At 46.1% G+C, this 27,267-nt stretch overlaps 1 protein-coding gene across 1 annotated transcript in view; it reads right to left on the reverse strand.

The window, feature by feature from the left end:
• The window catches only part of MOK (MOK protein kinase), a 542,725-nt gene that overhangs the window by 61,373 nt on the left and 454,085 nt on the right, over positions 1-27,267 (reverse strand). The window contains exons 8-9 of the mRNA XM_086937829.1: positions 17,602-17,703; positions 2,112-2,285 (exon numbers count right to left, since the gene is read on the reverse strand). Coding sequence (XP_086793955.1) covers positions 2,112-2,285; positions 17,602-17,703 — 276 coding nt within the window. The remainder of the gene's footprint in view (positions 1-2,111; positions 2,286-17,601; positions 17,704-27,267) is intronic.

Below are 27,267 nucleotides of genomic sequence, written 5' to 3' on the forward strand. Positions count from 1 at the left end.
ACAGACGCATCCGCAGTGTGGCCGGTCGCGTCGGAGGACCTCTCCACTGAACTCTTCCGCAGTGCAATCCCAGTATGCGTCCGAATCGGCCTCCGCCGCCTTATTAAGATTGCCAACAATGGTTGCAATTGCCGAGCGCCACCGTGCCCTTTCCACCCGGGTGCTCAGAGTGGGTGGCCGTGACCTCCGCGGGCTGCAAACAAAGATCACAGAGCACTTGTAGGGGGTCCAGGAATAGGACCGCAAAGCTGGGGGTGATGAATTGTCACGGAGGGCACAGGATACGGTAAAACTAGTGACGGAAAGACGGGAGCTCGCTCAGGCAGCGGCCACACCTGTCGGCTGCTAGCCACGCCCCCCCGGTGGTCAGATGTCCTTGAGTTTCTCACATGTGGTCCTGCAGCAGTGGAGAAGTTCTCAATGCTTCTCCGATGCTTGGTAAGTTCCTCATGTTCCTGCCCCATGATGAGAAGAGGAGAGGTGACGATCCTATTGCTGGTCCACAGTCACGACTTGGGTCCGTTCGGGTCACCATGGCAGCCTACTTCCTCTATTGACAGTCTTGACCAGACCACACTTCTTGCTGTGTCCAGTTGGCCTACACCAGCATATGGGGGTCACAATTCCTCCTCTGCACACAGGCTATGGCCGATCTGTACAGTAGGAAACTTAACTGTGGCCCCATCTGGCATAGTGTCACCGACTTAATACCACACATTTGGGCAATGGCACGATCAGCACAATAGCAATCTCCACAGCAGCAGTACCTGGCATACGGGGTCCCCGACTTGATACCTGATGGGCACAGCAGCAATCTTAACGGCAGTCCACCGGGCACACAGGGTCGCTGACTTGGGACTGAACATGAACGATGACCCGTTCGGTACAGCAACGGGCACGGCTCACTTCTCAGTAGCTCTCCGCTGACATATAGGGGTCACCAACTTGTCCTTGAACACGGAAAATGATCCGATCGGTGCAGCAGCCATCTCCTCACACTGTGCTATGCGGATCCACTCGCGAGGAAGCCTCCACTGGACCTTGCTTCCCCCAATGCTCTCCTCTTCCTCACAGGGCATACTGGTCTTGGCAAGCAGGCAGGCAAAGGTGCTTTAGGCTCAAAGGGCAGGTGGTCTTGGATTTCCTGGGTGATGTCCCCTCACCCAGCTGTGAGACTAGCAGGTCTTGGCCCCCATCCTGGTTACAGGTAGAAGTCTTGCAGAGCGTCTCCTCCACACACACCCAGTCCGGGTGCTTGACAGTTGACAATTTTTGGGGTCTCAAGCTCCTCTTCTTATAGTCCATTTCCAGACGCCAAATGTGATTTGGAGTATTTGAAGTTTATATTTAGTGTCTGTTTTCTTTTCATGTGCCCTCTCCTCTATTCTCTCTTCCTCTAGAAAACAGTCTGTCACAGCAAGAGAGGCTCAAATTCTGATAATTCCACAACACAGGCCATGGGAGTGACTAGAGGTTCACAACTTGATGTCAGCCACAGTGATATGTGATCAAAAGGTTAGGCCAGGGCCTTAGCCCTACTCTTTATGATTATCTTGTGCTCAGGACCCTCCCCAATGATTCCTCTCTGAATTAAAGAGTACCCTTTAATAGTGTACCAAGAGTCTGGCTCTCCTTTCTTCCAGTGTGTCTTAACCAGCTTACAGGAATGAGCAATAAACAAATCTGTCTCAGGGGGTTTCCTCTACATCCTCTCCTGATGTTCCTCTAGTTAGCCCTGGGTATCCAAAATGGAACCCAGAGTCTTCCACGTACTGCAGCATTTTGATGCAAAGAAATTGTTGGCAGTGTGTTTTAGAAGTTTTCTTATGAACTTTGATTTTTTAAGAGACTTGCCACTAACTATTTATAAGGTAATACATACTCTACGCTAGAAAACGTTCATGAAATATCGGAATCAAAAGAACTGCACCTTTAAATGTATGTGTCTTTAAACACTTTTCCTTATAAGAAACTCTAGTTCGTCCAGACCAATAAAGAATATGGTAATGTATGAAACAAACATAATGATATAAAATGCAAAATACAGTCTCATAACAGACATACATATTTATTGCTCCTGAAACCAGTATGTGACTTGGTCCAAGTCTTACCTCAGTTCTTTGAAGTACGAATGCTGCAGCGCTTGTTTGGAACTGATTCTCTCATCGGGGTCATACTGTATAAGCGCATACAAGAGCGAGAGGCTCTCAGGAGAAGCACTGGGTAAAATTCGAGCTATGCCTGTCCCTTTCTTGAAAGGAAAATCAAAACTCATTGCTCTTGATCTGTATGTAAACAAAACAACAACACATAAGTCAACAAAACATAACTATGCCGCAGTGCTTAATTTGTATAAAAAAATAATTAACCCCTTTGCTGTGGCGGCTATTCCGCCGCAGCGCTAAGGGGGCGGGCGGCCACGCGGCGGGTCCATGCTGGTGACGGAACCGCTCCGTCACCAGCCGCGGTTGAGCTGTGCTGATGACGGAGCGGTTACATCATGGCCCCACCCAATCAATAGAACGCCCAGCGCAGGCGCGGAATCCGTGCTGCGCAGGTCGGCGGGTGGGCCATGACGGAACCGCTCAGTCATCAACACAGGGCCACCGCGGCTGATGACGGAGCGGTTCAGTCATCAGCATGGAAAAGGTTAAAAAAAAACAATAAAGAGTGCCAGAGCCCTCGTCACGAGTGTTTTGCTGCAGCTTGCACCGCCCATTGCCTCTTCCAGCGCTGCCAAAGATGCTACTAACCATCACACTCCTACAAGTGTGACAATTCAGACTATTTCAGGCCACCAAATCCCTAAGAATGGCTTGGGCAGCAGGTATTATTAATTTTTAATGTATATTGAATTAATAAACAACCGTTGTTTTGCTCATCTCTAAATTAGACTAACACGGCCACGAAGTGGCAGGCTGTAATAAGTGTTGGTGTTGACAATAAAATGCCTGTGCTGAGCACCATAAACCACTGGTTCAAATTAAGCACTGCTATGCTGCAAAAGTGACTCATATGACCAAATATGCTCAAATTCTTATATTGTTCCATCTACCTGCTACCGCAAAAAAAAGAGCGTTCTTGATTTTTGTCAGTGGAATTCACTAGGAGGATCTATAGGCAGCATTAGAGTTCCTCCAAACAGATTGAAGAAAGCCTAGTCAAGTGGTCATCCCTAAATAATGAACTGTACACGTGCCCATACACAGAAACCAGAGGAGGAGAGAACGGTCCCAAATGTGGGACCAGATCCCACTCTCAAAAGAAGGGTATCAAAAATCAGCTGAGTCCCCCACCACTACGACTTTACACCATAGATATAGTTTGTGAAGTGTGGTCAGCTCTTTATGGCGAATAAGACAAACATTATTGTTAGGGAAGGACCATTTTATCAACCCAAGGAATATTGTTTGTTGGCATCTAAGCTTACATACGCACTTGGCCCACACACCAAACTCCTAGTTAGCCCAGAGTAGGCTTTAGTCTCCAGAAAACTTGAAGTCCAGACACAGAGGCCGATGATATGGAAGCCCCATTCATGAACCAACCCCACAACCCCATGAATGCTCCTAATGGACACCGAAAGATTACTTGTATATCCCAAAGCCAGATGATAATGACTGAATTTGCAGTGCCCTGTTGCAGGGATTCTGCTCATACACAGAACTGTGCACAGAGACTCAGGACCTCAGTGAAGTGTGGTGTACCAAAAAACTCACCTCAGTACCTAGAACCCTTAACCGACTAGCATCAGGGTCTCATTAGCTCTCCGTCCTATAGCGAAGCTACCAATGATTAGACACCCCAGAACAAGCGACTTAGGGTACTCTCAGGAATGGTGGGAATCAAAAACACTCTTTCGTTTTTATTCTCATACCAGTCCACAACATGAGTAAGTAGAGACACGGAAAAGTTTAAAATGTTTATTTTAACGACGTGCTCTAAGATGCAGTATTTTTGCTAACATAAGCAGGCATATGATTAAAAATAATACGATCAACACTCCATTCTATGTCACAGCAGTCTAAACTTTCAATCATGTGCCCCAGCCTTAGTCACCAAAGCTTGCGTCATCACAGACATTCCAATGGTACATATCTTTCAGCATGCACAATTGTAGACACCCTTTTCAAAATGTGTTACAAAAAACTCAAGGGCTGGAGACATGGTCTTTGTATTGGCAGATGTATTTCAGTCTATTTTTTCTAGAGGTGTCAGATGTTCACCATGACCCATGCTGCCCGGGATGCACAGGCAGTATCACACAACCCTAAATAGTACAAACTTCTATGCGGCAGCAACAAACAAACCATCCTTCATCTACGTCAACCAAGATAGCATGTAAATATCACAGATCTGCTCAATTGGGTAAGTAGGGTGTTCGGCTGCAACAGCAGTGTGAGCCCAGCACAATAATCCATTTCGACTGGAACTGAAGGTTAGTGAACAAAAATCAGTAAGAGTCTATTCGCTGTGACACAGTTCCACTTTAATCCTCCGAAAGATCAGAAGTACATCAATGCTTCCCCAACTTTGCCACATGGTAATACATTATAATCCACTGACAGGCTAGTTGTGCCATTATTCCACCTCTCCCATTTGACACAGTTGTGATAGCGCCCGCATGTGGGCTGGCATTTGTTTCCCTTGGTTGCAACACCAGGACTCATGACTGCATTGACATCCTCACTGGACTCGACACAACATATTTACTTACTTTCTTCTCCTTAACTACCCTTTTTTGAATGCCTATCAGCTTATTTGAGTACACCCCCTAATCTTTCTTTTTCAATACCAAATTATCATGCTGAATGTTACCTTTCTCAGTACATGCACACAAAATTGTGCTATTATATCAATGAGACAGAATCCTTACTATGATGGATCCCAGGTCATCACCATTCACCAGTCTATGGGTCAGAAACCTGCAAGCAGGCTCAAAGAAACTTACCTCACAAAGCCTTGTACAAGGGATTTTTTTTTATTGCACCTTGAGTGAATGCTTGTATTGCAGGGGCGGCTGGTGGGATTTGGAACTGGTGGGCGTATGCATACTAAATCAACGTATGCGGGCGAGTGCTGCGAGCGAGCCTGATGGCAATAAGGGGGGTTCTGGGGATTCTCCTGCACGAAGAATTTTTTTACAAATTGCCATCTTTTTGGTGCGATTTTCAGCACTATTTCTGTAATAAATGGACTAAAAATTCAGTTCTTCTAGGCATTCAGAAAATAAAACTCATATGGCAAGAGTGCTGTGAGGCCCCAACAAGTGGCAGCTGTGCGCTATGTACACCACAAGTGCCAAGCTTCCAACTTTCTCAATGCTTTTTAAGTTGTTTCTGAGTGTTGCAGTGTCCGTGAAATCACATCCTGATAATAAATGAGTTGGCCACGTATACAGCAATAGCACTGAAACTGTAAAGACATTTAACGAGACCATGGGATACAGAAGATCCAGACTCACCTGTCTGGAGATAGACCACCTCCAGATGCCTTCAGGAGCATCAGCGATTTTAAGATGCAAACCCTCCTCAAAATGGCCTGTTCCAGCCTAGGAGCAGTAGCAGAAATCTGGGGCTTTGAAGAGTGGTATGCTTTCTGCTAATCTCAACAAAGTTCATTGCTGTTACTATTATTAACATATTTATTTTGTGTAATGCAAAGCAGCAGGCAGCGTGCCTGTCTTTAAAATGCTGTCAGGATTCTGCTAATTTTACCATCTGCATTACAGGCCCTAAAGTTATGTTTGTGCCCTGCTGCCCGTCTGGCTATATATGTCATGTGTAGATGCCTTTGACCATGCAAGAAACCTAAACAGATGTCATAAAACAGCAATGAATCTTACATTCACTATTAAAAGATCCCATAAGACAGAACAGCGTTCATACACCCTTCGGAGTCCAGTTGTGTTGCCTAGGTGGTTGTCACTGTGCTCATAACTGCACTACTGACAAACATATGCCACCCGCTGCAGTCCACCTGAATACATTGAATAGAACACGTGCTTAACATTAGCACTTACCACTGTGCAGCAAGCATTAGCTGCATTAGCAACGCCAGGACTAGCTAGGGCACGGAGACGCTCCACCCATTAGAGACCGGGTGTTGGTGCATGAGGCAACCCTTGGCCTCTCGGTCCCGACTCCCCTCTCGCTCTCCTGGTCCTTAGGAGGTGGCTGTAGTGCGCATGTCCGGCTGGTCATAAAAATAGCCAGCATAAAATTGAGCATGCGCACTATTGCAGCAGCTCTTTAGTAAGCGCTACTGTCAGTCACCCTCCTTGCTGCTGCAGCCAGCCTGCCCCCACCCACCTTCAGGGTCGATGGATTGAATCAATACCTGCCTGAGCGGAGCGAATCATGACTCGCGACGAGAGTACTAGTTAGCTATTGCGTGCGGTACGGCTTGGGGCCATGTGGCCAGGTGGAGCAACGCCCGAGCGCCCCAATGGATGCACCGCCACTGTTCTATGGTACTTGTTTCATGCAGTTCCAATATCCACATTTAATTATGCAAGCTCTCATCTCAATCATCTAGCCTTGCAAATACTATCTAACGTTGCGTAGTTAAGTACCTTACTCATCTCACCACCCATCAGCACAGGAAATTACATCATAGCACCCTGGACTCCTACCCTTTCCCAGGACCTACTAAATGACAGCTGCAACATAGATGTGCGCAGTTGGCGTGCCGCTGGCACTCTGAAGGCACATCAAACGCAAGCCTGTCTGTGCCTTGACCATGCCCGGTGCCAGGAACCCTGGTCAGATCACTGCCCAGCAATACTCTGCATCACACCTTAGGTCACTAGACCCCAGATATCTTTCCTCCAACTGCTGCGGCGCTGTACCTCACACCATGGCAGAAGCTCTTACCTGTAACCACTGCCACTTCTCCAGCAGCCACCCACCCATACCCCTCAATTAAATACTAAAAACACCCTCAACACCCCCTCTCAACACACACACCACCCAAGCACCAAAAATGCCTATACTCCTACCCTACACCACAATCCAAAGAAAACAAGTATTTATTTATTTATTTTTTGGGGGAGTTTTCTATAGCGCTGGCCAGACCTGAGGGTATCGGAGTGCTTCACAACAGGATGTGGAGAATTCAAATACAGAGTAAAAGAGCATAATACAAGCAAACATAAGTGTTCGGAGAGTACACATGAGTTGAGGGCTGAGGTGCGAGGCTGAGGAATAGGGATCAAGGTATCGGAATTCGTCGTTGAGGTAGAGTGGTCAGGGTCGCGGCAAAGTTTTATCCTAAGAAATTCTCCTAGTGGTGGAGACCCCATGCGATAGGATGGTGAGAGGGGATGAGGTAGGTTGAGGGTGCGTGAGGTCCGATGACTGTCAGGTTAGAGCTTTTGAGTCACGTAATTGGGTTTGGGAAGGCACAGTTGAGGTAAAGGGCTTTTAGGTGGCTTTTGAACTTTAGAAATGAGGGGGTAGTTCTGATGTCCACAGGGATGGCGTTCCAGATGTTTGGAGCCTTGCCTGCAAAAGAACGTGCTGCGTTTTTTTGTTTGCGTGTTTTCAGGGGGATGAGAAGGAGGGAGTTGGAGCTTCTGAGACTTCTAGCCTGGGGGCTTTCTTGAGTTTAGAAGCTAGGTATTCTGGTTTCCCTGTGTGCAAGGCTTTGTGTGTCAGGCGGCCCGTTCTGAAGCTGGCCCGCATTTCCACTGGGAGCCATTTTAGATCTCTGAGTGCGAGAGATATGTGGTCAAATTTCTTTACTCCGGAGACCATTCTGGCTGCTGCATTGAGGGTGGTTTTTAGGGGTGCTAGGTGGGAGAGAGGTGTACCGGAGAGGATTGCGTTCCTGTAGTCCAGTCTAGATAACACCAGAGATTGGGTGACTTGTTTGAGGTCCGAGGGTGGAATGTAGGGCTTGATTTTTTTGAGTAGCTTCAGATTGAGGAAGGCGCTCTTAGCGGAGTTCTTGATGTGGTTAGTCATGGATAATTTGTGGTCAAGGGTGATTCCCAGTGATTTTACCGAGTTTGTCAGGGTGAGATTCCCGTTGAGTGCATCACTGGCTTTCAGCCAATCCGTCATTTGCGGGTTTTCTTCTTGTTGGAGATGAGGAGGATCTCGGTTTTTCCTTGATTGAGTTTAAGGTGGTTTGATGATAGCCACTCTTGGACTTCTTTGAGAGTATTGTTGAGTCTTAGAATGTCTTTGAGGGAGGAGGATTCCAGGTATATCTGGGTGTCATCTGCGTATAGATGGAAGGGGATGTTGGCTTTATTCAGAATGGTGGTGAGTGGTACCAAGTATATGTTGAACAGTTGAGAGGAGGGAACGGATCCTTGGGGGACGCCTCTGTTCACACGCAGAAGGTCAGATGTATAGGATTTGATTTTGACTCTCTGGGAGCGATTCTGGAGGAAGGAGGACAACCATTGAAGAACCCGTTCATCTGCACCTACCCGCTCTTTGAGAGCCTTGATGAGAAGACTATGATCTAGCGTGTCGAAGGCTGCTGACAAGTCAAGGAGGATGAGCAGACAGAAGTGGTCTGAATCAAGGGAGTTGCGGATGTCGTCCACAATGTTAAGGATTGCGGTTTCGGTGCTACAACAACCTTTTCTAAAACCTGATTGGTGCTGGTCTAGTAGGTTGTTAGTGTCAATATGTTTGTTCAGTTGCTGGAGAACGCATTGTTCCAGAATTTTGGCCAAGAAGGGAAGATTGGAGACCGGTCTGAAGTTATTCAGGTCGTTAGTGTATAGGCCTGGTTTCTTCAAGAGAGGTGTGACTTGTCCGGCCTTGAGGCAATCAGGTATGGTGCCCGTTTTTAGGGAGCTGTTTATGATTTCGCACCAGAGTGGAGTAAGGGTGAGTTTCAGATCTTTGGCCATTTGGGAGGGTATGGGGTCCAAGTTATGGGATGAGGGCTTGGATGAGGAGATTAAGTTGAGGATCTCAGCTTCCGGGACGTGGTCGAAGGAGGACCAGGTAATTGCGGGTCACCTGCTAGAGGTGGATTTGATTGCTGTGGTGTAGTTGTTGCCAGGAGGATGTGGGTTGATGTCAAGGGAAAGTTTAATCTTGGCGATTTTTTCGTTAAAGAAGTTGGCGAAGTTGGCGCATAAGGCTTTAGAGGGCTGGACATCGGTATTAGATGGCTTGGACGTTTGTTTTTTGATGATGTCAAAGAGTTCTCTTGGTCTGTTTTTTGCCTTGTCCAGCGCGGTACAGAAGAAGTTGGTTTTTTCGTTGTTGATATGTTTTTTGTACTTTCTTCTTGCTGATTTGAGCTCTTCACAATGGCTGGAGGAGGGGTTCTTTCTCCAGAGCCGTTCTGAGGCTCTGAGTTGCCTTCTTTCCTCGGTGATGTCCTTGTTGAACAAGGTTCTGGAGGGGATGCTCCTGGTTTTTTTCAGTTTCAAGGAAGCAAGTTGGTCTAAGATGGAGGACATTGTTGTGTTGTAATGTGCTGCGAGTTCTGCAGTTGAGAGGCCGTCCGGGGAGATGGGCATGAGGGAGGATATTCTTTCTTCTAAGTCAGTAGTGTTGACCTGCAATAGGTTCCTAAACCACGTAGGGGGGTCTCTGATGGAGGGGCGCACATGATTGGTTGAGATAGGTAGAATAGGATTAAGTGATGATCCGACCAGTCGACTGGAAGGATGTGGTCTTTAGTGATTGCGTCCTGTTGGGCAATAATGGCGTTGCCCCTTTGTTGTGGGTTTCCTTTGAGCAGTGCTGGGTAAGCTTGTTGGAGTGTAATAGATCGTTCAGGACTTGTACTAGAGCACTATTCTCATCATTCCAGTGGAGGTTGAGGTCGCCTAAAATGAGGTTGTTGGTGTTTCGGAGGTAGCAGTGGGCAATTAGGTCTGACAGGTGCTCCGTGAACGTGGCGGTGTTGCCAGGGGGATGGTACAGGAGGTGGCAGTGCAGTACTGTTGTTGGCGGTACTGATGTTGGCAGTTAGGCATTCAAAGGAGTTGTGGTTGACGGTATCGATTTCTGAAACCGATACGTTGTTGTTGTGGATAATTGCCAAGCCTCCGCCTTTTTGGTCTTTCCTATCTTCGTTGATGATAGAGAAGCCGGGGGTACAAGCATATCCAGAAAAGGAGTCGTTTAGCCAGGTCTCGGTGATGAAGGCTATGTCTATGTCATGATTGAGTATGGTTTCTGCCAGCTCTATGGCATGTTTCGTGGCAGATCTGCAGTTTATAAGCATGCAGTTTGTGTTGGATCTTTCTTCTTTAGGTTCAATAGGGATGTTGATGAGGAAGGCTGGGGGTCTAGGGGTTTTCGGGAGGGGTTGCTCACTTCTGAAGCCGGTGATTACCTGGATTGTAGATTGCACAATGCGAGGGGTGGTGTATGAGGAGGCCAGCTCGAGTGCTTCCTCCGGGAACATGTCTTCCGTGGTTCTACTTGGTCTCATGGCACTGTGCGCGGAGGGGCAGGGTGCCTGGCTAGGGGCTTTGTAGGCCTAGTGAGTGTGGGGTGGAGAGCGTTGGGAGTGGAGTGGGTGTTTAGGGGGGTTGTGAAGCATCGAGAGGTTGGATAGGATGAGATTCAGTCTCTGTATTATAAAGGCGACTTGACTTTCGATACTGGAGAGGCAGCAATCCGCTTAGTCTTGAGTGCTTCTGAATGGGGTCACTTCGGCCGCTTAGGGCGTTGCTGGAGATGTACCGTCTTTTGGTGTTTATTACATTTTCGGATAGGGTACTGAAGTGGGTCGTATGATGCAGAGGGTCAGGATGTGGAGGTCATTTAGTCTTGGAGGAGGGTCGAGGTTGGGGGCCATGAGGGATGTATTGCGGTCGCCAGGAGCTGATTGGGGGATGTTAAACATAGGGGGTAGTTCTGGTGGATGGCCTATATCAGGGGGCGGGCCATGTCCTTGGAGCTGCATGAAGAAGCGAAGGTTTGGGGTTGAGTGTAGGTGCTTGTGGATGCGTGGGGCGAAATGGGCATGGGGGACTGGTTGCCCGGTTGGATGGGGCACGAAGGGAAGGGGGGTGATGCGTGGATGGTGTTGGTATGTATAGAAGGGAAGAGGAGATCAAAGGCCTCAAGATTGTCGTTGTTGGCTTGGATCAGGACGGTGCGGTTGGAGTAGATGGTCACCGAGGTGGTGCAGTGGCAGGTGGTTTGGGGCGTAGAATGAGAGTTTACAGCTATGGGTCGTATTGTTGGTTTTGGTGATTTGGCATTTTGCTCTCAGGGTGGAGATCCAAAAGCCGGGTCTAGCTGTGTGGAAGATGAGGTCCATTTTTACTTGACCTTTCGCGGAACAGGGATAAATGTCAGCAAAGAGGGATTCAGAGAACTGTCTGATCAGTTTGTGTTTAAGGGATTTTTTTGATTTATGTGCTAGATTGGAGAGGAGGGACATTGAGAAGGAGTTTGGGGTTTGCCGTCTTAAGTAGGGTGATGAGAGGGGGTTGGAGGTGGTTGTCGTGGGTGAAGGCATATTAGTTGTGGTGTCTGGGAGGATGGGTACTTTTGAGGTGGGTTCTTCTAGTAACCTAGTGGATGGGGCGGGAGTGCTTCCCGGCGGGCTGTTAGGGGTGACCGGTCTCTCTATCTGTAGTGGCGGGAAGTGAGACGCGATCAAGGGGGTCAGGGGGAGATAGGAAATAGGGGAGCTTGGGACCGCTTAGAGTCTGCAGGGGAGTGGGTTGTTGGTGATGACCAGTGCGGTTTGGGGTCGAGGTGCGCTTACCCCCCAAGACAGCGGTTCGTCAGTGGGGCTGAGGAATCTCCAAGGGGGGTGTAGTAACTGGGTCTAGTGGTAGCTATGGCGTGGGGCTGCGGTCTCTCCGCAGATGGGGAGTAGTCACTGAGTATGGTGATAGCTATGTAACCAAATTGTGGACAGGAGGAGAGAGCATTGGGAAAATGAAGAGATCCAGTTCACCAAGAAAGCACCTAGGAGAGGGGCCCAGGGCAAGAGGTAATCTCCAGGTCTAGTGACACGGAGTGGCTCACCTGTGCCTACTTCTGGATGCACCTGAGGTTTGGGTTGAGCATCCAGCGTGCCGTCCTGGTAGTCCGCCAGTTAGAGTCATGGTGCGAATCACCTTCAGGATGACCCCATATTGGTTGGGGCATGGGATTTTGGGTCGGTCTGTCCTGGCTGCTCCTCCATTTTGATGTCAGGCGCAATGTGGAGAGCGAAACGGCGCTCCGTTTTTGCATGTGAACATCACCGCTGGGGGCCAGGGGAAGGAGGCCGTCTCAGGGTTTGTGTTGAAGCGTTGCTCCCTTGCGTTCACTTCAGGGTCCCCCCGAGTGATTGTCACCCGGAGTTGCTCGGCGAGCTGTCTTGATTAGGCTGCCATTTTGAAATCAGGCAGAGCAGGAGGATTGAACAAGGCGTTCCAGATCTGAAATTGGGCACCTCAGAGAGATGCCAGGGGCAGGAGACAGTCTGAGGTCTTGTAACCGGGCGCTGCGCCCTGTGCTTTCCTCAGAGTGCCCCTTGTGTGAATACAGCTTGGAGTGTCCTGGCGAGCTGTCTTGGTTTAGCTGCCATTTTGAGGGCAGGCGGGCCGGGGAGATTAAGCCAGGCGCTCCAGTTTCGGCTGTATCCTTCTCAGTGACAGGCCACAGGTGGGAGGCAGTGTCCGGGCTCGTGCCAGTGCATTGTTCACCCCGCGCTTGCTTCAGGCTTCCCCCCCGAGTGCTTCGCTGCAAGAGATTCCCAGCCGGCTGGGTTGGTTTGGCCGCCATTGCTGAGACAGGCGGCATGGGGAGAGTGAATGTTTCGGCACAACGAGAGGCCAGGGGTAGGAGTCAGTCCCTGCGCTTGTGGGTAGGCTCGTTACCTCTGTGCCTACTTCGGGGTGCCTCCTGGGTGCTTACGGCTGTGGATATCCGGCAATCTGTCCTGGCTGGGCCACCATTTTTGGTCCAGGCGAAGCGGATTCGAATGCGTCCCCCGTTGGGAGTTTACTCCGCGATCCAGCTGTATTCTTCCGGTGGTCTTGCTTGCGGGGCAACTTGTGTCTGGTGTCAACGTCGTTCTTTTCGGTGCTCCAGCGGTTCCGGGAGGGGGTATCCTGTGGTCGAGCGAAGACAAAGAGGTGCAGTTCAACAAGTAGGCAGCAGTTCGCAGCCAGAGAGAGATGCGGCGATGCTCCATGTCATCCAGGCTCGATTCAGGCTTGTCCTTTTCTGGAAGCTGGTGAGTACTCAAACTTTATACCACGGGTGGGATGGAGGGCAGAAGGGAGTGATCTTTCATGGTATGTCAATACCCACTTGCATGCTTGCTTTTAAACACATAATCACTCATCAAACATACAACCGAAATATTGGACCTTCAGAGAAGTGACTCACCCAACATCCTCTTCATCATAGAGACCTGCCTCAACCCTAATTGGCTCCCAATATCGCTGCAGCAATCCCAGGGGGCTACACAATAGCTCAGCAGGACTGCCTTCACAAGCTAGGAGGAAGACTCGCTATCAAGTACTAGGAATCCATCAAATGCACAACATTCACACAGAACGCCACCCCATTCATGGAACACCAATACTTCAAGCTGCAAATCTCAAAAAATTCACTCTGAACAGAACCCTTGCCTACCAATCACCCAGACTACGAGCCACAGTTACCAACCTCACCATCGACTTTGTTGCTCCGTTCACCATCAACTCCAGAGCCTGCATTCACTTCGGTGACCTCAACTTTCACCTGGAAGGCTGAAACGAACCCTGCTCTACAACACTCCATGAAAGCTTGAACAACATCGGACCCACCCAGCTCATCACAGAACCAAACCACACTGCCAGTCAAACATTTCTACCACATCTTCAGCACAAGCTACAAAATCAAATACAACTCCATCGCACAGCTCACATGGACCAATCAATCCATCATCCACTACCAAATCAACACACCTCAAGTCAACACCACTACCAGGTTCAGCACTCCAATCCATAGCTGGGGTAAAATCACAGATGCAGACTAGCTCAGTGCCTTCAGCACTGATCAGCCTAGCCACACAGACAACCTCGACGAGGACATCAACAACTGGATCAAGAGCTGCGCTGACTTGCTTGCACTCATCATACCCAACAAGCATAGTAGATCAAACTAGCAAGCCAGCTGGTACTCAGAAGACCTCCAGGACACCAAACGACAATGCAAACAGCTAGAAAGGAAATGGAAAGCCAGCCCCAATACCACTGATAGAACTACCTACAAGGCTGTACTTAGACACTATCACCAGCAAATTAGAGCCATAAAGAAACAAGCATTTACAATTCAATAGGTCTCACATTCACGAGAGTTTGAGCTATTGCCATTGTAAATTACAATGCCTTTTATTTATGCGTTGTAAAATGGATAAATAAAAGGCATTGCCCTAAGCAAATAAATTAATGAACTGACATTTTTCCAGAGCATAATTCTGAAGCATTGGCTGGTATTGTGAGTATTCCAGTATTAGAAAATAATAGCTTATTTTTTTGTCTTGTAAATGAAGTTAGACTTTTTTTTAATTATTCATTCTTAACACTTTGATAAAAACAATATCTACTATGTCATTTTGAACTTTTTTCCTCCATATGCTTTCTTATTAACATATTAAGTGCTGGTGTTTTTCGAGAGCATAATTTGGGCGCATTATCTGGTATTAATATGAGGAGGGTATCTTACCAGTATTGCATTGAATCAGATGATTCACTTACTGTCCTAGACTTTATGGAGCAAACCGCTGGAGCCAAGATACCCAGTCAAGTCTATACTTTTCCTTGTTGATTGCAGTGTGACAAGGGCAAAATTTTGAAGATTTTCATAGTACGTAACATCTGCATCATGTAATGTTTAAACAGTCTTAAATGTGTACTAGTAAAATCCTGTAAATATGCCTGGATACCTCTGTAAGGTTAATTTGTTCCCTAGCTGAAAATCAACCCACCCAATGACCTATCCGCACATAAAAATAGAAACCTAGCAGGAAGAAAACCATCTATAAATTAAAAAGCTAAACAAATCCATAAAAACAATACGCTGGAGGCTCTGTTCTCTTAAATCCCGCTCTTCTGTAGACTGACATCAGATGATCCAGAAGTAGATGCTGTTGCAGCTATTTGTTGATTCAGTTGCCATGGTGATGTGCTACAGACATCTACAGAGGAAGCTCACTATATATGGATTAATTTGATAGGAAGATGATTGCCCTGATAATTGGTCGCACCTTGAATGGTCTCCTATCAAGAACTTGGCTACCACCATGGATGGAATTTAGCTTGCACAACCTGGTTAAACACTTTTCATTGTTTAGCTGCCAGCATTTAAGAGATTTCTTAATCTTTAATCTGTATCGACATGATAGAAGGCACATGCAGTTCAAAATAAGTTTTAAGGCAAAAGATATTGACCGAGGGCGGCAGAAGTCCAAATGCGTCATATAGTTCACATACCAGTGGTTCCTGATTCCGACTGTGTACGGTGTGACGAGTTGTGTCCTATCTCCCATAGCATCCAGCGTTTAAGGCGGACAAGTTAGCAGTATCTTGATACTGTTAACTTGTCCACCTTAAATGCCGGACGATGTGAACTATATGACGCATTTGGACGACGCATTTGGACTTACGCCGCTGTTGGTCAAATCAGGAGTTAAACATTACAATCCCATAACCAATGGCTTATAACTAATTTAGAACTACATGTGCCTTCTATAACGCCGATACAGATTAAGGTGCACCTAGAATTTTTCTAGCGTTAACAGAGCTTAGTTCTTTGGCCCTGATGAAGCCTTTTTTAAGGTGAAACACGTTGGCTGCGCATCTTTGGAAATATAAACTAAAGAAAAGTTCTGCATCAACACTCAAGACTCATGATCTCCTTTTTATACTAAATTTATATTTCTGTTGTCAATTTGTTTTGTGTATTCATAACATAACATCCCTCCAGTACTCGGAGTGTATCCTTAGAACCATTCACCCGGTCACCCATGAATGTGCCTGAATCCACACATTTCTGCTTTAGTTCCAGTTTAATGCAGTGTCCAATTAACAAGCAAGGTTAGTATTGATTTATTTTTCTTTTTTCAGACTTACAAAGATTTTTTTCTTCAAATTGTTGCTCTGTGCCGGTCACGGTCAGCTTTAGGGCAGTGCGACCTGTACAGCCGCAGACCTGGAGGGGGGTGCACTTGAACTCAGGGGGGGGGGTGGCGCTGTGTTTAGCGATAATTTATGATTTTAAAGCAGCTGATGAAGAGTTCCTCCTGCTTCCACATTTCAGGCAGCAATAAAAATGTGAAGACAACTCTTGTGATTAATGTTCCTGCTAGAGAGGGAGAGATCGGAGTTTGCCTACTAGCAGTTCTGACTCATCATAAAGTAGCGCCGAGGGTTATTATGCCTGGTGCAAAGAACAGGTCTGTATTTAAAGTGGATAGCTGAGTGGATTAGTTAAGCCAGCCTTTACCAGCGCTTTAGATCAAATGAAATGTATGTGAGAGAGGGGTTATGAAGAGATGAGGGGCCCTTTTGCCGGTGATAGTGAGGGAATCTGAAGGGGTCATCGCTAAAAAAAGATTGTCGCACTGGGTGACACTAGCGCTAAAGCCAGCCCTGGTGCCCATGATTAGACAGCTCAGATACTACGGCCAATTGCTTTAGTAGGGATGTGTCAGCTATAAACCTCTTGTCCATCTAGGTTCTTCTCAGCTTTCATTATACCTTGTGCAGAAAACTTTAAGACATTTTTTGATGATTTACAGTCATCTTTTTAACATGCGTGCACTTCAATTTTGATCTTTTATTGTGAGTCAAACATTTGGACCCCATCTTCACCCCAAGCTACAAAATCAAATACAACTCCACCGCACAGCTCACATGGACCAATCAATCCATCATCCACTACCAAATCAACACACCTCAAGTCAACACCCCTACCAGGTTCAGCATTCCAATCCATAGCTGGGGCAAAATCACAGATACAGACTGGCTCAGAGCCTTCAGCACTGATCAGCCTAGCCACACAGACAACCTCGACAAGGACATCAACAACTGGATCAAGAGCTGCGCTGACTCGCTTGCACCCATCATACCCAACAAGCATAGTAGATCAAACAAGCTCAAAAGAAAAACAGCCTCTTCACTGCATAGTACATCTCATGCATCTACTTTACTCAGATTCTATCTCACCCCCACACATATCTCACCTATCACCCCTCTAGCTCAATATTTTAACATTAGTCTAGAAACTAATTCTACTCATATATTTTTCTATAGCTATAAGGCACTTAAATAACTGACCTAAGCATAATACCATGCCTCAGTATGACAATCTACTTTGGTATAAAAGCAATGTGATAAGACAGACATGAAAGAAAGCTGAAATCCACCAGGTGTTCAAGATGGATATTGAAGAATTGAGGCAGATAATGCTACAAAGTAATACAGACACTTTCCCAAGTGTTATTTGGATGGCTTACCCTTATCAAAGGTATATGAAGCAATAATTGTGATAAAGTGTTCCGATGTGTCATGATGGATTTGATTAGACAATAATTAGACAATGTTGATATGAGTATTAAGGAATCCAATACAAGTGCTAACTTCTGATTTAAATTAAAATGAACAGAATAAATACTTACTGTTTGAACTTTTTAAGCGTGACCTCAGTTGGTGTGCCCAAGACATCATGGATTTTGGAAATTTGGTCTAGTTCATTAGATCCAGGAAAAAGAGGGCGAAGACTGTAAAATAATAAAGACTCTTTATCAATGGACATAATATTCAGAAATGTGTAGCTTTTCAAAACAAGGGGTGCATTTATAAATGGTTGCTTTGCAGAGTGGCAGTTAATGTTACTTTGAACAAAAAACTAAGCATTCAGCAAGAAATAATCTGAGTTCATCAAACTAATGTGTTCTGACAAAATAAGGAGTACAGGAGTACTCGATGTTGAAATTCCACACAAAGATATCTTGCTCTTGCAAGCATTTTTCTGTTTATGGTCTACTCAGAACAGTCAGTAATGAACTACAATGGAGTGAACTATACTTCACCACTCCTTTATGAAAAGCCCAAGGACAAGGAAAAAGAGGTCACATTTACTATAGGTTAAAATTCTGAACCAAGTGACATTAACCTTCCAATTTCTTTGAGAACTGGCAGGTATTGTAGCATACCTTAGGTGCCACATTCTATCTCCGAGAAAAGTCTTAGGCATCTTACTGGCTTCACCCCAAAAGGAAATGTATTGTAAAAAGCTCTCGATCGTGCGCAGGGTAAAGATCTTTTGAATATCAACAACTCAATGTAGCATTGACCTCAAGTTTGCAAAATCAGGAGAAAATTATAAACTCAAGTTCTAGATTGCATGAGTATAATAAATCAATCACAGTTTATTGTTTTCTTATTTGTTATGTTTGTCTCATTTGGAATGCTAGTCTCCTAAAGCAGAAAAACAAAAATACAAAGGCCTAAAACACTTGGAGGTTAATCCAAGCACATTAGGACCATTGATTACCTTCCATGGCAGGGAACGCCATGCTTTGCGTGACAATTTATACCAGAGAAAGCTAGTGACTATGGTCACACAATGAACAAGGCATTTTGACTACCACTGTGATCTGGTAATCCAGTGGTGGATGGGCCATCAAGTAAAGGGTTTCTGCTGCTAGAGCCAGCAGAGGTTCCACCGATGGAAACTTTACCTCTAAATGCGGTAAAGGAACCGTAAAGTTGATAAATAGGGTTTACACCAAACTCTAAATGAAACGGATGATTTTCATACGAACAATGGTTTGCCCACAAAGAGATTATCCATATAGCAAAATTTGTTTGATCATCAGTAGCAGCCAGAAATATGTCTACGGCATTCAAATTTTGAATTTTTAGGAACTTCCTGAATTAAAGACCTTTCTGCAGTACAGTCAAAAGCTGATGATAACAGTGAAAACAACCACAGGAAGTGTGTGGAGAGGTGAAAGTATAATGTCACCTTGATGTAACTCTTAGTCTGTAAACTTTTGCAATACCAATCTGTGGTTATCCCCCTATCTAGTGGTGGGATCAGAATCTACTGTTTAATATCCAAGGTTTTATAGTGCTGTACTGTAATTGCATTTATATAGCACTTGCTACGCCTGATGGGGCATTGAAGGGCTTTACGCCGGGCAGCAAGCTGCTCTTCAAACCCAGGTTAGTGGCTAGTCTATTGGTTATTGTTGTCATTACTCTTGTGCTCTAAAGGTACCAATTCCATATGTTTCCTCCATTTTATTTTTGGGAGATTAAACTAATAGGATCCAGCTGTGATCATTAGTGGGGCTTTTTGGGAATATGCGAGTTTATGCAGATGACCTGTGAGATATACAGATTTTGTCATATGGCTTCTACTTTCTCAGTAGGAACTGTGCATCTGTTGGACAACATAAATGTTGGGATGGTGCCAGACTGATTCTATGCACCCCCTCAGGATATGTTGGCCTATTGTCCTGCTAGCTCACACTTCCAACATAAATACCCCTAAATCTGAGAAGGTAACAAATGGATGGGACAACCATAGGACATGACAACCCTGTATCCCCAAGAAATCGTGGTAACAGATCTAGAACCTTTTCGCAGTCACTTGTGCATACCCAGAAGGATACACAAGAAATACACAAATAGGTGTTTCAATATTTATTGAACCATTGTGATTCTTGTGTAAACTATATGTGCTGCAATGATTAACAGACAGAAGCAGATGAAAGTGATTAGCACTATGAGAACAGTAAAAAGGGATAATCAATTCCACCATGGTGCTAAAGCAGTGTATATATGCTGGCATGTAAGTACTGTGTATACTGTACTCCAACTATGCGCCCCCTAACCTAGATACCTAGGACGGGTGATCTGCAAAAATCCATCACTGGATGATCTAACTCCCCATTAACGGTGGGTGAATGTGTTCAGTTCCAAGTTTTGGTCACAAATTGGACATTCCTCCTCACAGGGGGAAAACAGGAATCAGCCGGGCTAAGACTCCAACAAATAGCAACCTCACAGAGAGAGTAGAGTGCGCCTCTGGTTTCAACACGGAAATGCGTGTGTGTATATAATAACAGCATCTATGCTCTCATGCCAAGGCCTCAGTCAGGCTTACATTGTTTATCCTCTTGTGATAGCTGTGTCGCCCTACAGACAATCAACAAACAACAACATGGACGTTTAGGCCTTGGTTTTATTGTTAAAGGTATGGCAACGAAGTGGAAATGTAAGCAATATAGTTTCAGAGAAAACAATATTGCACTGTCAAAAGAAAGCAATATAGCTTCAGATAAACCAATACTAACTGTCACGCAAGCGTGTTTCAAAAGTCACACATTGTGTAGAAAAGAAGGAAAATTAAGAAATGTGTGTATGTAAAAATGGCAGTGTTTCTTTCCGGGTCTAACCCGTCATGTGACAACTTGCTAGGGGAGATTACATATTGTTAGGAAATTACGTTCAAAGAAGAAGGTTCTGATTTTTTAAATGAAGAGTGGGCAATTTGTAGAAATACAGTAACATAGATTAAGGCAAACATATGGTAGACTGTGCTCAGACAGCAAGAATGAAGAGGTTGAAAAGGAAGGAGAGAGTGATTGGGAAGAAAAGCAGAGGCAACAGTCAGAGGTTTTAAGTCGAGGTCAGTTTTTAATGCCAGGATGTAGGAATATATAGGAGACTTTCTGAGATAGCATACCATTTGAGAATGCAAAACTGCAGATAAAAAAAACGTTATTCGCATGTGAGAAAGTCCTATGTTGGATACTTTTGGTAGGCACCAAACTCTGACATATAGTCTATCCACTGCTAGCATGCCTCTAGACCACTAATTTCACACTATGCTGTTGAGAAGTAGGGCGAGAATCAGGAGGTTGTTCATGATCATGACCTGCACATAAAGTCCTTCAATGATGAACTAGATTAAAAGTTCTGCAATGTAGGATCTTCACTGTTAATAATAAATGTAAAATAGAATAGTACGCTTACCCACAAAACAGCCCAATGTCTTTAGGTCTAAACAGCGACAGAATAAATATTTGTCACATACCAGCTAAGGAAACTTTAACCACAGAGGTATTTGAGACCAGCCTGTCAATTTTAGCCATCTTGCTTCCAAGTAGCTGCTTTACAATATAGGCAGCAATATTTGCTGCGCTCCTCTCGTGGAATGAGCTCTCGGTTCGCTGAGCAATGCTTTGTTGGCCAGTTGGTAACAAAGCGAAGGGGAAGAAGAAGGTACTTACCTCTGGTAATGCTCCATCTAGTGGATACTGTAACTGCAGATTTCTCACTGTTTGAATTTCCCAAAGGTGCAAACTGGATCCCCCTGCATTGCATATGCATGCATAAATCATAGGCATCTCACCCCCATCTATATGCTTATGGGTAGCTGTGTCAGTTTCCTTCAATTTGGAAGTGGAGCCAGTCGGAGTGTGAGTTCTGACCAATGGCACAAGAGGGTGCCGATAATCAGAAAGAGCCTGTGACATAATCATGATATCACCATAAGGGTAACCTATCCTTACTATTAAATGACGGCTTTTTCCTATTCTCACATGTAGATTGATTCCACAGTAACTGAGAATAAAAATAGAGGAGAAAGAAGGCATCACGGTGCAGCTTAGGTACAGGCAAAGACGTTTCTCAGAACCTCTCGGTCTAATCTAGTATTGCTCCAACAGAAAGTCTTGGGAGCACAATGTTGGCAAAATGTGTTTGGAGTATCCCACATAGTTGCTTGACATATCTTTCTGACAGGGACATAACTTTAGAAAGCCTCAAAAGCTATCTTATCCTTGGTGGATTGTGTCCTTAAGTTATAGGGGGGTTGGGCTGCACACACAGTAGAGCATTGGGTGATGCATGATGTGATTCAACTAGCGATAGACAAAGGAGATGCTTGGTTGACACTGCCCTAAAAGGTACCAAAAAGTTGGTTTGATCCAGGGTTTCCTATTCAGGTGGAACAGGAACAAAACGTTTGGGGTGAATGTACTGGAAGTCTAAAGAGTCATCTGTCTCGTCAAACAATGCGAAGGGCTCTGAGGCATGAAGGACCTGAGGTTCTATTATGTGCCTAGATTTTGTTATCGCTGTAGGAAGGTGGATATCTGACTATGGTTGCCCCCAACTTTTTGCCTGGTGTTTTGCTGGTTTTTCGACTTAGTTGACCTGGGGCCCTGCTATTCAGGACCCCAGGCCCACTGCTCTCTCTGTAAAATGGATTCCATGTACTCTAGGTACATATCTAATTGGATACTGAGTCACCTTATCAGCCCCTGTACAGTGTACCTTAGGTACCCAGGGCATAGGTGCACCCAGGGCCTACCAGGGGCTGCAGCATATAATATGCCCCTAGCTGGCCATCCAAATCTGACACAACTGGCTGATCAATCAGCTGGGGCAAGGTGGTGTAAGCACCCTTTGCTTTAGATATGGTATCCCTATATCTAACCCTAAAATGGACACATATCCTCCTATCAGTCACTCCTATGGCAGGCCTTATCAATCCTGAAGGCAGAGTGCTTGGAATTATGTGAGATGGTGCTCTAGCATGAGCTGAGCCTGTCTGCAGCTTTCGGAACCAAGTCCTTTAGCTGCTTCCATGATAACGCTATACCATATACTCTTTTTTTTTTAAGTTTTTGAAAAACCTTTACTGTGCATCAATAGCATACATATACGGGCCTACAACCCCCCTGGCCGGCCTCGAAAGCAATTTATAGCACATCCGTCAGTATTAAAGCAACTCAGCAGTCCCCCCAGTACGAAATACAAAAGTTTTTCCAAAATAGCACTCCAGTTTGACGTGACCATTGAGTTACAGGATTGGATAAGGTTCATTTTTAATGTTATAAAATAAAAAGGATCAGATGCAGTACAATCAACCGAGGACATAGAGTGGGCAATGCACGCAACAGAATATCAACAGAACGGGTAATCATAATCAAGGTATCAGTGCTGAAGTATACTTATCAGGATGAAAGAGCACATATTCACATTTCGCACTAGTCATCGCCCACCCCATGAACGTGAGGCTACCGTAGTAATAATTACAAAAAAGGGGGCACAAAAAGCAAATACGGCAAAAGGCGCAATGTCTAACCGTCATGCTGACCCAAAAAAGGAAAGAAAAGAGAGGAAGACAAAGAGAAGGAGACGGGAAGAAACAAAAAAAGGGAGGCCCATAGAAACTGAAAAAGAACAAAACAGAACCCCCTCCCTGCATCCCTGCGGAGGCTACGGCCTACCCCCCCACTAGCAGCATGCCTGTCGCCCATGAAGAGTACCCGAAATTTAGTCACAGAAAAGGGAAAGAACATTTTTTTTTTATATGAAACTGGGGGAGGGCCATCCGTACGGGCTCCCGGCCCCTCCCTCCCTCAGAATACACTCCTCCCCAAGACACATAATCCACAACAGTAATCGATCAAATCAAGCAGTAATGGGGAGAATTATCAACATACTGCACAAATAAGCGTATCCGAATAATGCGCGCCCCTCACCCCCGCCAGCCACCTAAATGTCAACATTAAGAATACAACTTATCCTTGGCCAGTCCTTGCAAGTCCCCGGAGGCATGTCTGACGATTGATTCCCTCATCAGCCGATATAAGGAAACAAAGTTTCCAAGCAAGGCCGGTGAGCCACATGAGCATACAAGATGGACGTCGCTGGCCACCATCAGAGTCATCAGCACATACGGCCATCTTCCCCAAAGCAGTCCCAGAACACGTAATCCACATCAGGGATGCGAGGATAATGACGGGAGAAGCAGGCACAGGAGCCAGCCGGTGCTGTGGCAAAGCATAGGACGTCGGTAGCGGTACAGAGCACGAAGCCGCCATCATCTGCTGTGAAAGGTAACCATCAGAATAGTCCAAGTCCACGGACAGCTGTCCACAATTCAGTGCATAGTCTAATATCACCCGCGCCCCTCCGCATACAAGGGCGGCCACGGCACCCCCGTCAGAGACAGATTGGGACAGCTCCTCGTGCACCAGGGGGTCGTCCGACCGTAAGTGCCCCAACATGAGCGTGACACCATCCAGCTTCGTCCCCAGCTCACGGGAACCATATTCCCAGGCAGATCGAAAGTCACCAATAGCAGCAAGGATGTCACCGCAGGACAGCATAGCCCTTTTCTCCCATACCGCAGCGCCACTTGACTGTACACACTCCCCCTCTTGCTGTACCTCAGCAGCCAGGATGGCAGTCTCCATTACTTTCAGGCGGCACTCTGGCGTTTCCATCGCAGATGGGGACTGGGAGTCGGTCAACGGCGAGTCCAGCTCGATGCGACCACTATCTGATTCGCGGAGACAGTGAAGGCAGATCCCCAAGGAACGGTCTCCTGCAGCGGTCATCTTAGCTCCGAATCAGCGTCAGCGGAAAATTCGGGAGCGGCCCGCGAACACCAGACCGAATCCTAAACAACGTCGGAGCAGCTACCATCTGCGCTCCGCGTATATATAAAGTTTCCACCAGGCCACCGCCTCGGGGGTGCTCCACAGCCGCGTTGCTTGTCAGTCAGGACGTCTGCGGTGAAAATCTGACGGATGGGCACTGCGCTCCATTAGACCGACGCCGCCCCAGAATAGATGGCCGCTGTTGTTGTATTATCGTCCGGCCATGTTTTGCAGCAGACGTCCCGGTTCCATAGTCTTTTGGGCCGCTGACTGCCGTTGCATGCTTAAGGGCTGTTGTCTGCTGTGGTGAGTGATTAATGCGGGCAGTAAGAGGGTGTGGTTTCACCTTCGGGTGAGGGCATGTGTTTTTTGGTTTATTTGCAGTATGGAGTATTATATTTGAGATGTACGATGAAATTTCTTTATGTGTAGGGGTGTGTTTGGGTTAGGTCTTATTTTGTGACCGTGTGTGGCTAGTGGGTTGGAAGATACGCATTGCATGATTCCCTGTGAGTGGGGATGGGTTGAGTTAGGAGATACCCTGAGTGACAATTTCCTGTTAGAAGAAATGTCTATGGTTGGAGATACCTTTCATTTGCAGTAGTGGGAACATGAGGTTTCCTTTGTCCTACAGTGTGAAAAGTAGTGGGAATGTGAGGGGTCCTCTGTCCTGCAAGTTATGCAGGAGGAGGAGTGCGTAGCTTCCTTTGTCCTGCAGTGCGTGCATAAGCGAGGATGTGTTGGTTCCTTTGTCCGACGAGGTGCAATGTGAATATATGTACAAGTTGTGTTCTGCAATATTTGTATATATCTGGTGTTCTCCTGCGGGAGCAGAAGATATACAGTAAGTGATCTTTATGTGTGTGATCTTCCTTTACAATCCAAGGAGGTGATTTTACTTTACAATTCAAGGAGTGTAATGATTCATGAATGTGATCAACATGATTTTATTTTACAACCTAAGGAATGGAATAATTTATGCAATGTGATCTTTCTTCGTAATTTAGGGATGGGTTGCTTCTATTTACATGAAGTGTGGAATATGCATTTTCTTCCACTTAGCTTCCTGTAATTTCTTTTGTTTCCTGAAGGAAGGAGATATGTCATATCCTGCTATCTCCTAGTTTCTTGCTGCTAAGCCTGTGATAATGTGATGTGATAGAATTTTCATGAGCGCATGGTTTGGATATGTGGTCAGTTGGAATGAGTGGGGCTGAGCAGCAGAATGCTGTTCCCAGTGGGGCAACATTCTTACCATCTTACTTGTAACTGAATAAACTTTCTTATACAATCTACAGTACTGGCTACTGGACTGATTGCCTGCAAGGGCCTCCCCTCGTTTACAAAACCAATAGGTTGAAGAGCCTCAAAATCACCCAGAGATCTAGGACCGAGGCAGAAACATCAGGATCATAGCCCGAATGTCCTGGACTCATTGAAGGCCTGATTTGCACAGTATCCAAGATAGCTCAGATGAAAAGGAGCCTCTGTAAAGAAGTCAGTTGTGTATTTCGTATGTTGAGTGTGAACCCAAATGATGCCAGGAGGTTCTCCAGTGTCTGGAGGTGGTCTATGACTGACTGTGACGAGCCTGTTAGAAAATGAGTCATTAGTTGTGTGGCCTACACAAATAACAACCATTTTCTTGCATTGGCGTTCAGCGGCCGTAAACACAGTATCCCATTCCGTTCCGATGCGCATTTATGGCCTTTGATAAGTCCAGTTTTGCCACACATTTCCTATGCATTTATGAGCAAATATTGGAGTGCAAGGCTCTTAGAAGTGTTCAAAGGACTGGTTATGTGAACTGAAGGTTTGGAAAAGGGGTGCTCTACACATATATATGTCATGTGAAGATATCATGGTTTAATGCTTTAACTGTGCTGTTATGATTGTTTTACATTTACAACGGATGTGATGGCTGGGTGGGGCTCTCAAAGAAAGTTTCCATAAAGTTGCTCTACGCCATTGTGTACCCTTTGAACCCTAATGCTACACACACACTAGGCCTGCATGAGGAGGGTTTCTTCACTAGAGGTTTAGGGACAGCAACTGACAGCTACACCACAGATTTTGGGTTAAAGGGTGGACCTTACTTCCTGGGGTGTAGGAGGGGATTAGGTGGCTCCAGGAAATTGCTGCACCTGTCAAGGGCAGGGAAGGTTTCCAGAGAGGGAGGCCCAAACTAGTCATTCTCTCCACAGAGATTTTCCCATTATTAGAATAGGTCAATACCACTGGGAGGGTGAGGTGGGAGGTTTTTCCACAAGTAGTGCCACCCTTAGGGGGTTGTGAACCCCATGGAAATTTCCCACAGTGAGGGACCCTGAGAATATTCCCACAGTGGTGGTGGGGGGCGAGAAAGTTGTGGTTTCCACCATACCCATAGGTAATCTGGTGGGGAGGTTGAGCTACCTAGGGGTTGCCAATGATGGTGGGTAGCCCCGAAGGAGGGTGGTTCCCGAGATAGGAGGTGTAGCGGTAGCCCCTAGGCTCCCTCGAGGGCTGACCCTTAGGAGATCTGAGTAGGGGTGGTGGGCTTCCCAGATTACAGGATGATGGTTAGTAGTGGACTCTGACGTTAGGGTAGGGTAGGTGACTGCCCAAGGAAGTGAACGGATTTCATCCCAGAGTGTTCTGTTTTGGTTTTTAACCTGCGGTGGTGGCTGGGACAGTGCCTGGCTGAGTGGCCAATCTGGTAGGTGCTGTGGGGTCAGACACGAAGGCAAAGGAGCGGGCAGGAAACCACGTCTGTTAGGGATTGCGCTCTGAGCTGTCAAAGTGGGACAGGTTGCAGAGGCTTTGCCTTAGCGGACTCCTGCCTGGTATACCAGCCTTTGGTTGCATCCTAGGGGCTCTTTGAGGTGGCATAGC

This window comes from Lissotriton vulgaris, chromosome 9 (assembly GCF_964263255.1).
Source record: "Lissotriton vulgaris chromosome 9, aLisVul1.2, whole genome shotgun sequence".
Lineage (NCBI taxonomy): Eukaryota > Metazoa > Chordata > Amphibia > Caudata > Salamandridae > Lissotriton > Lissotriton vulgaris.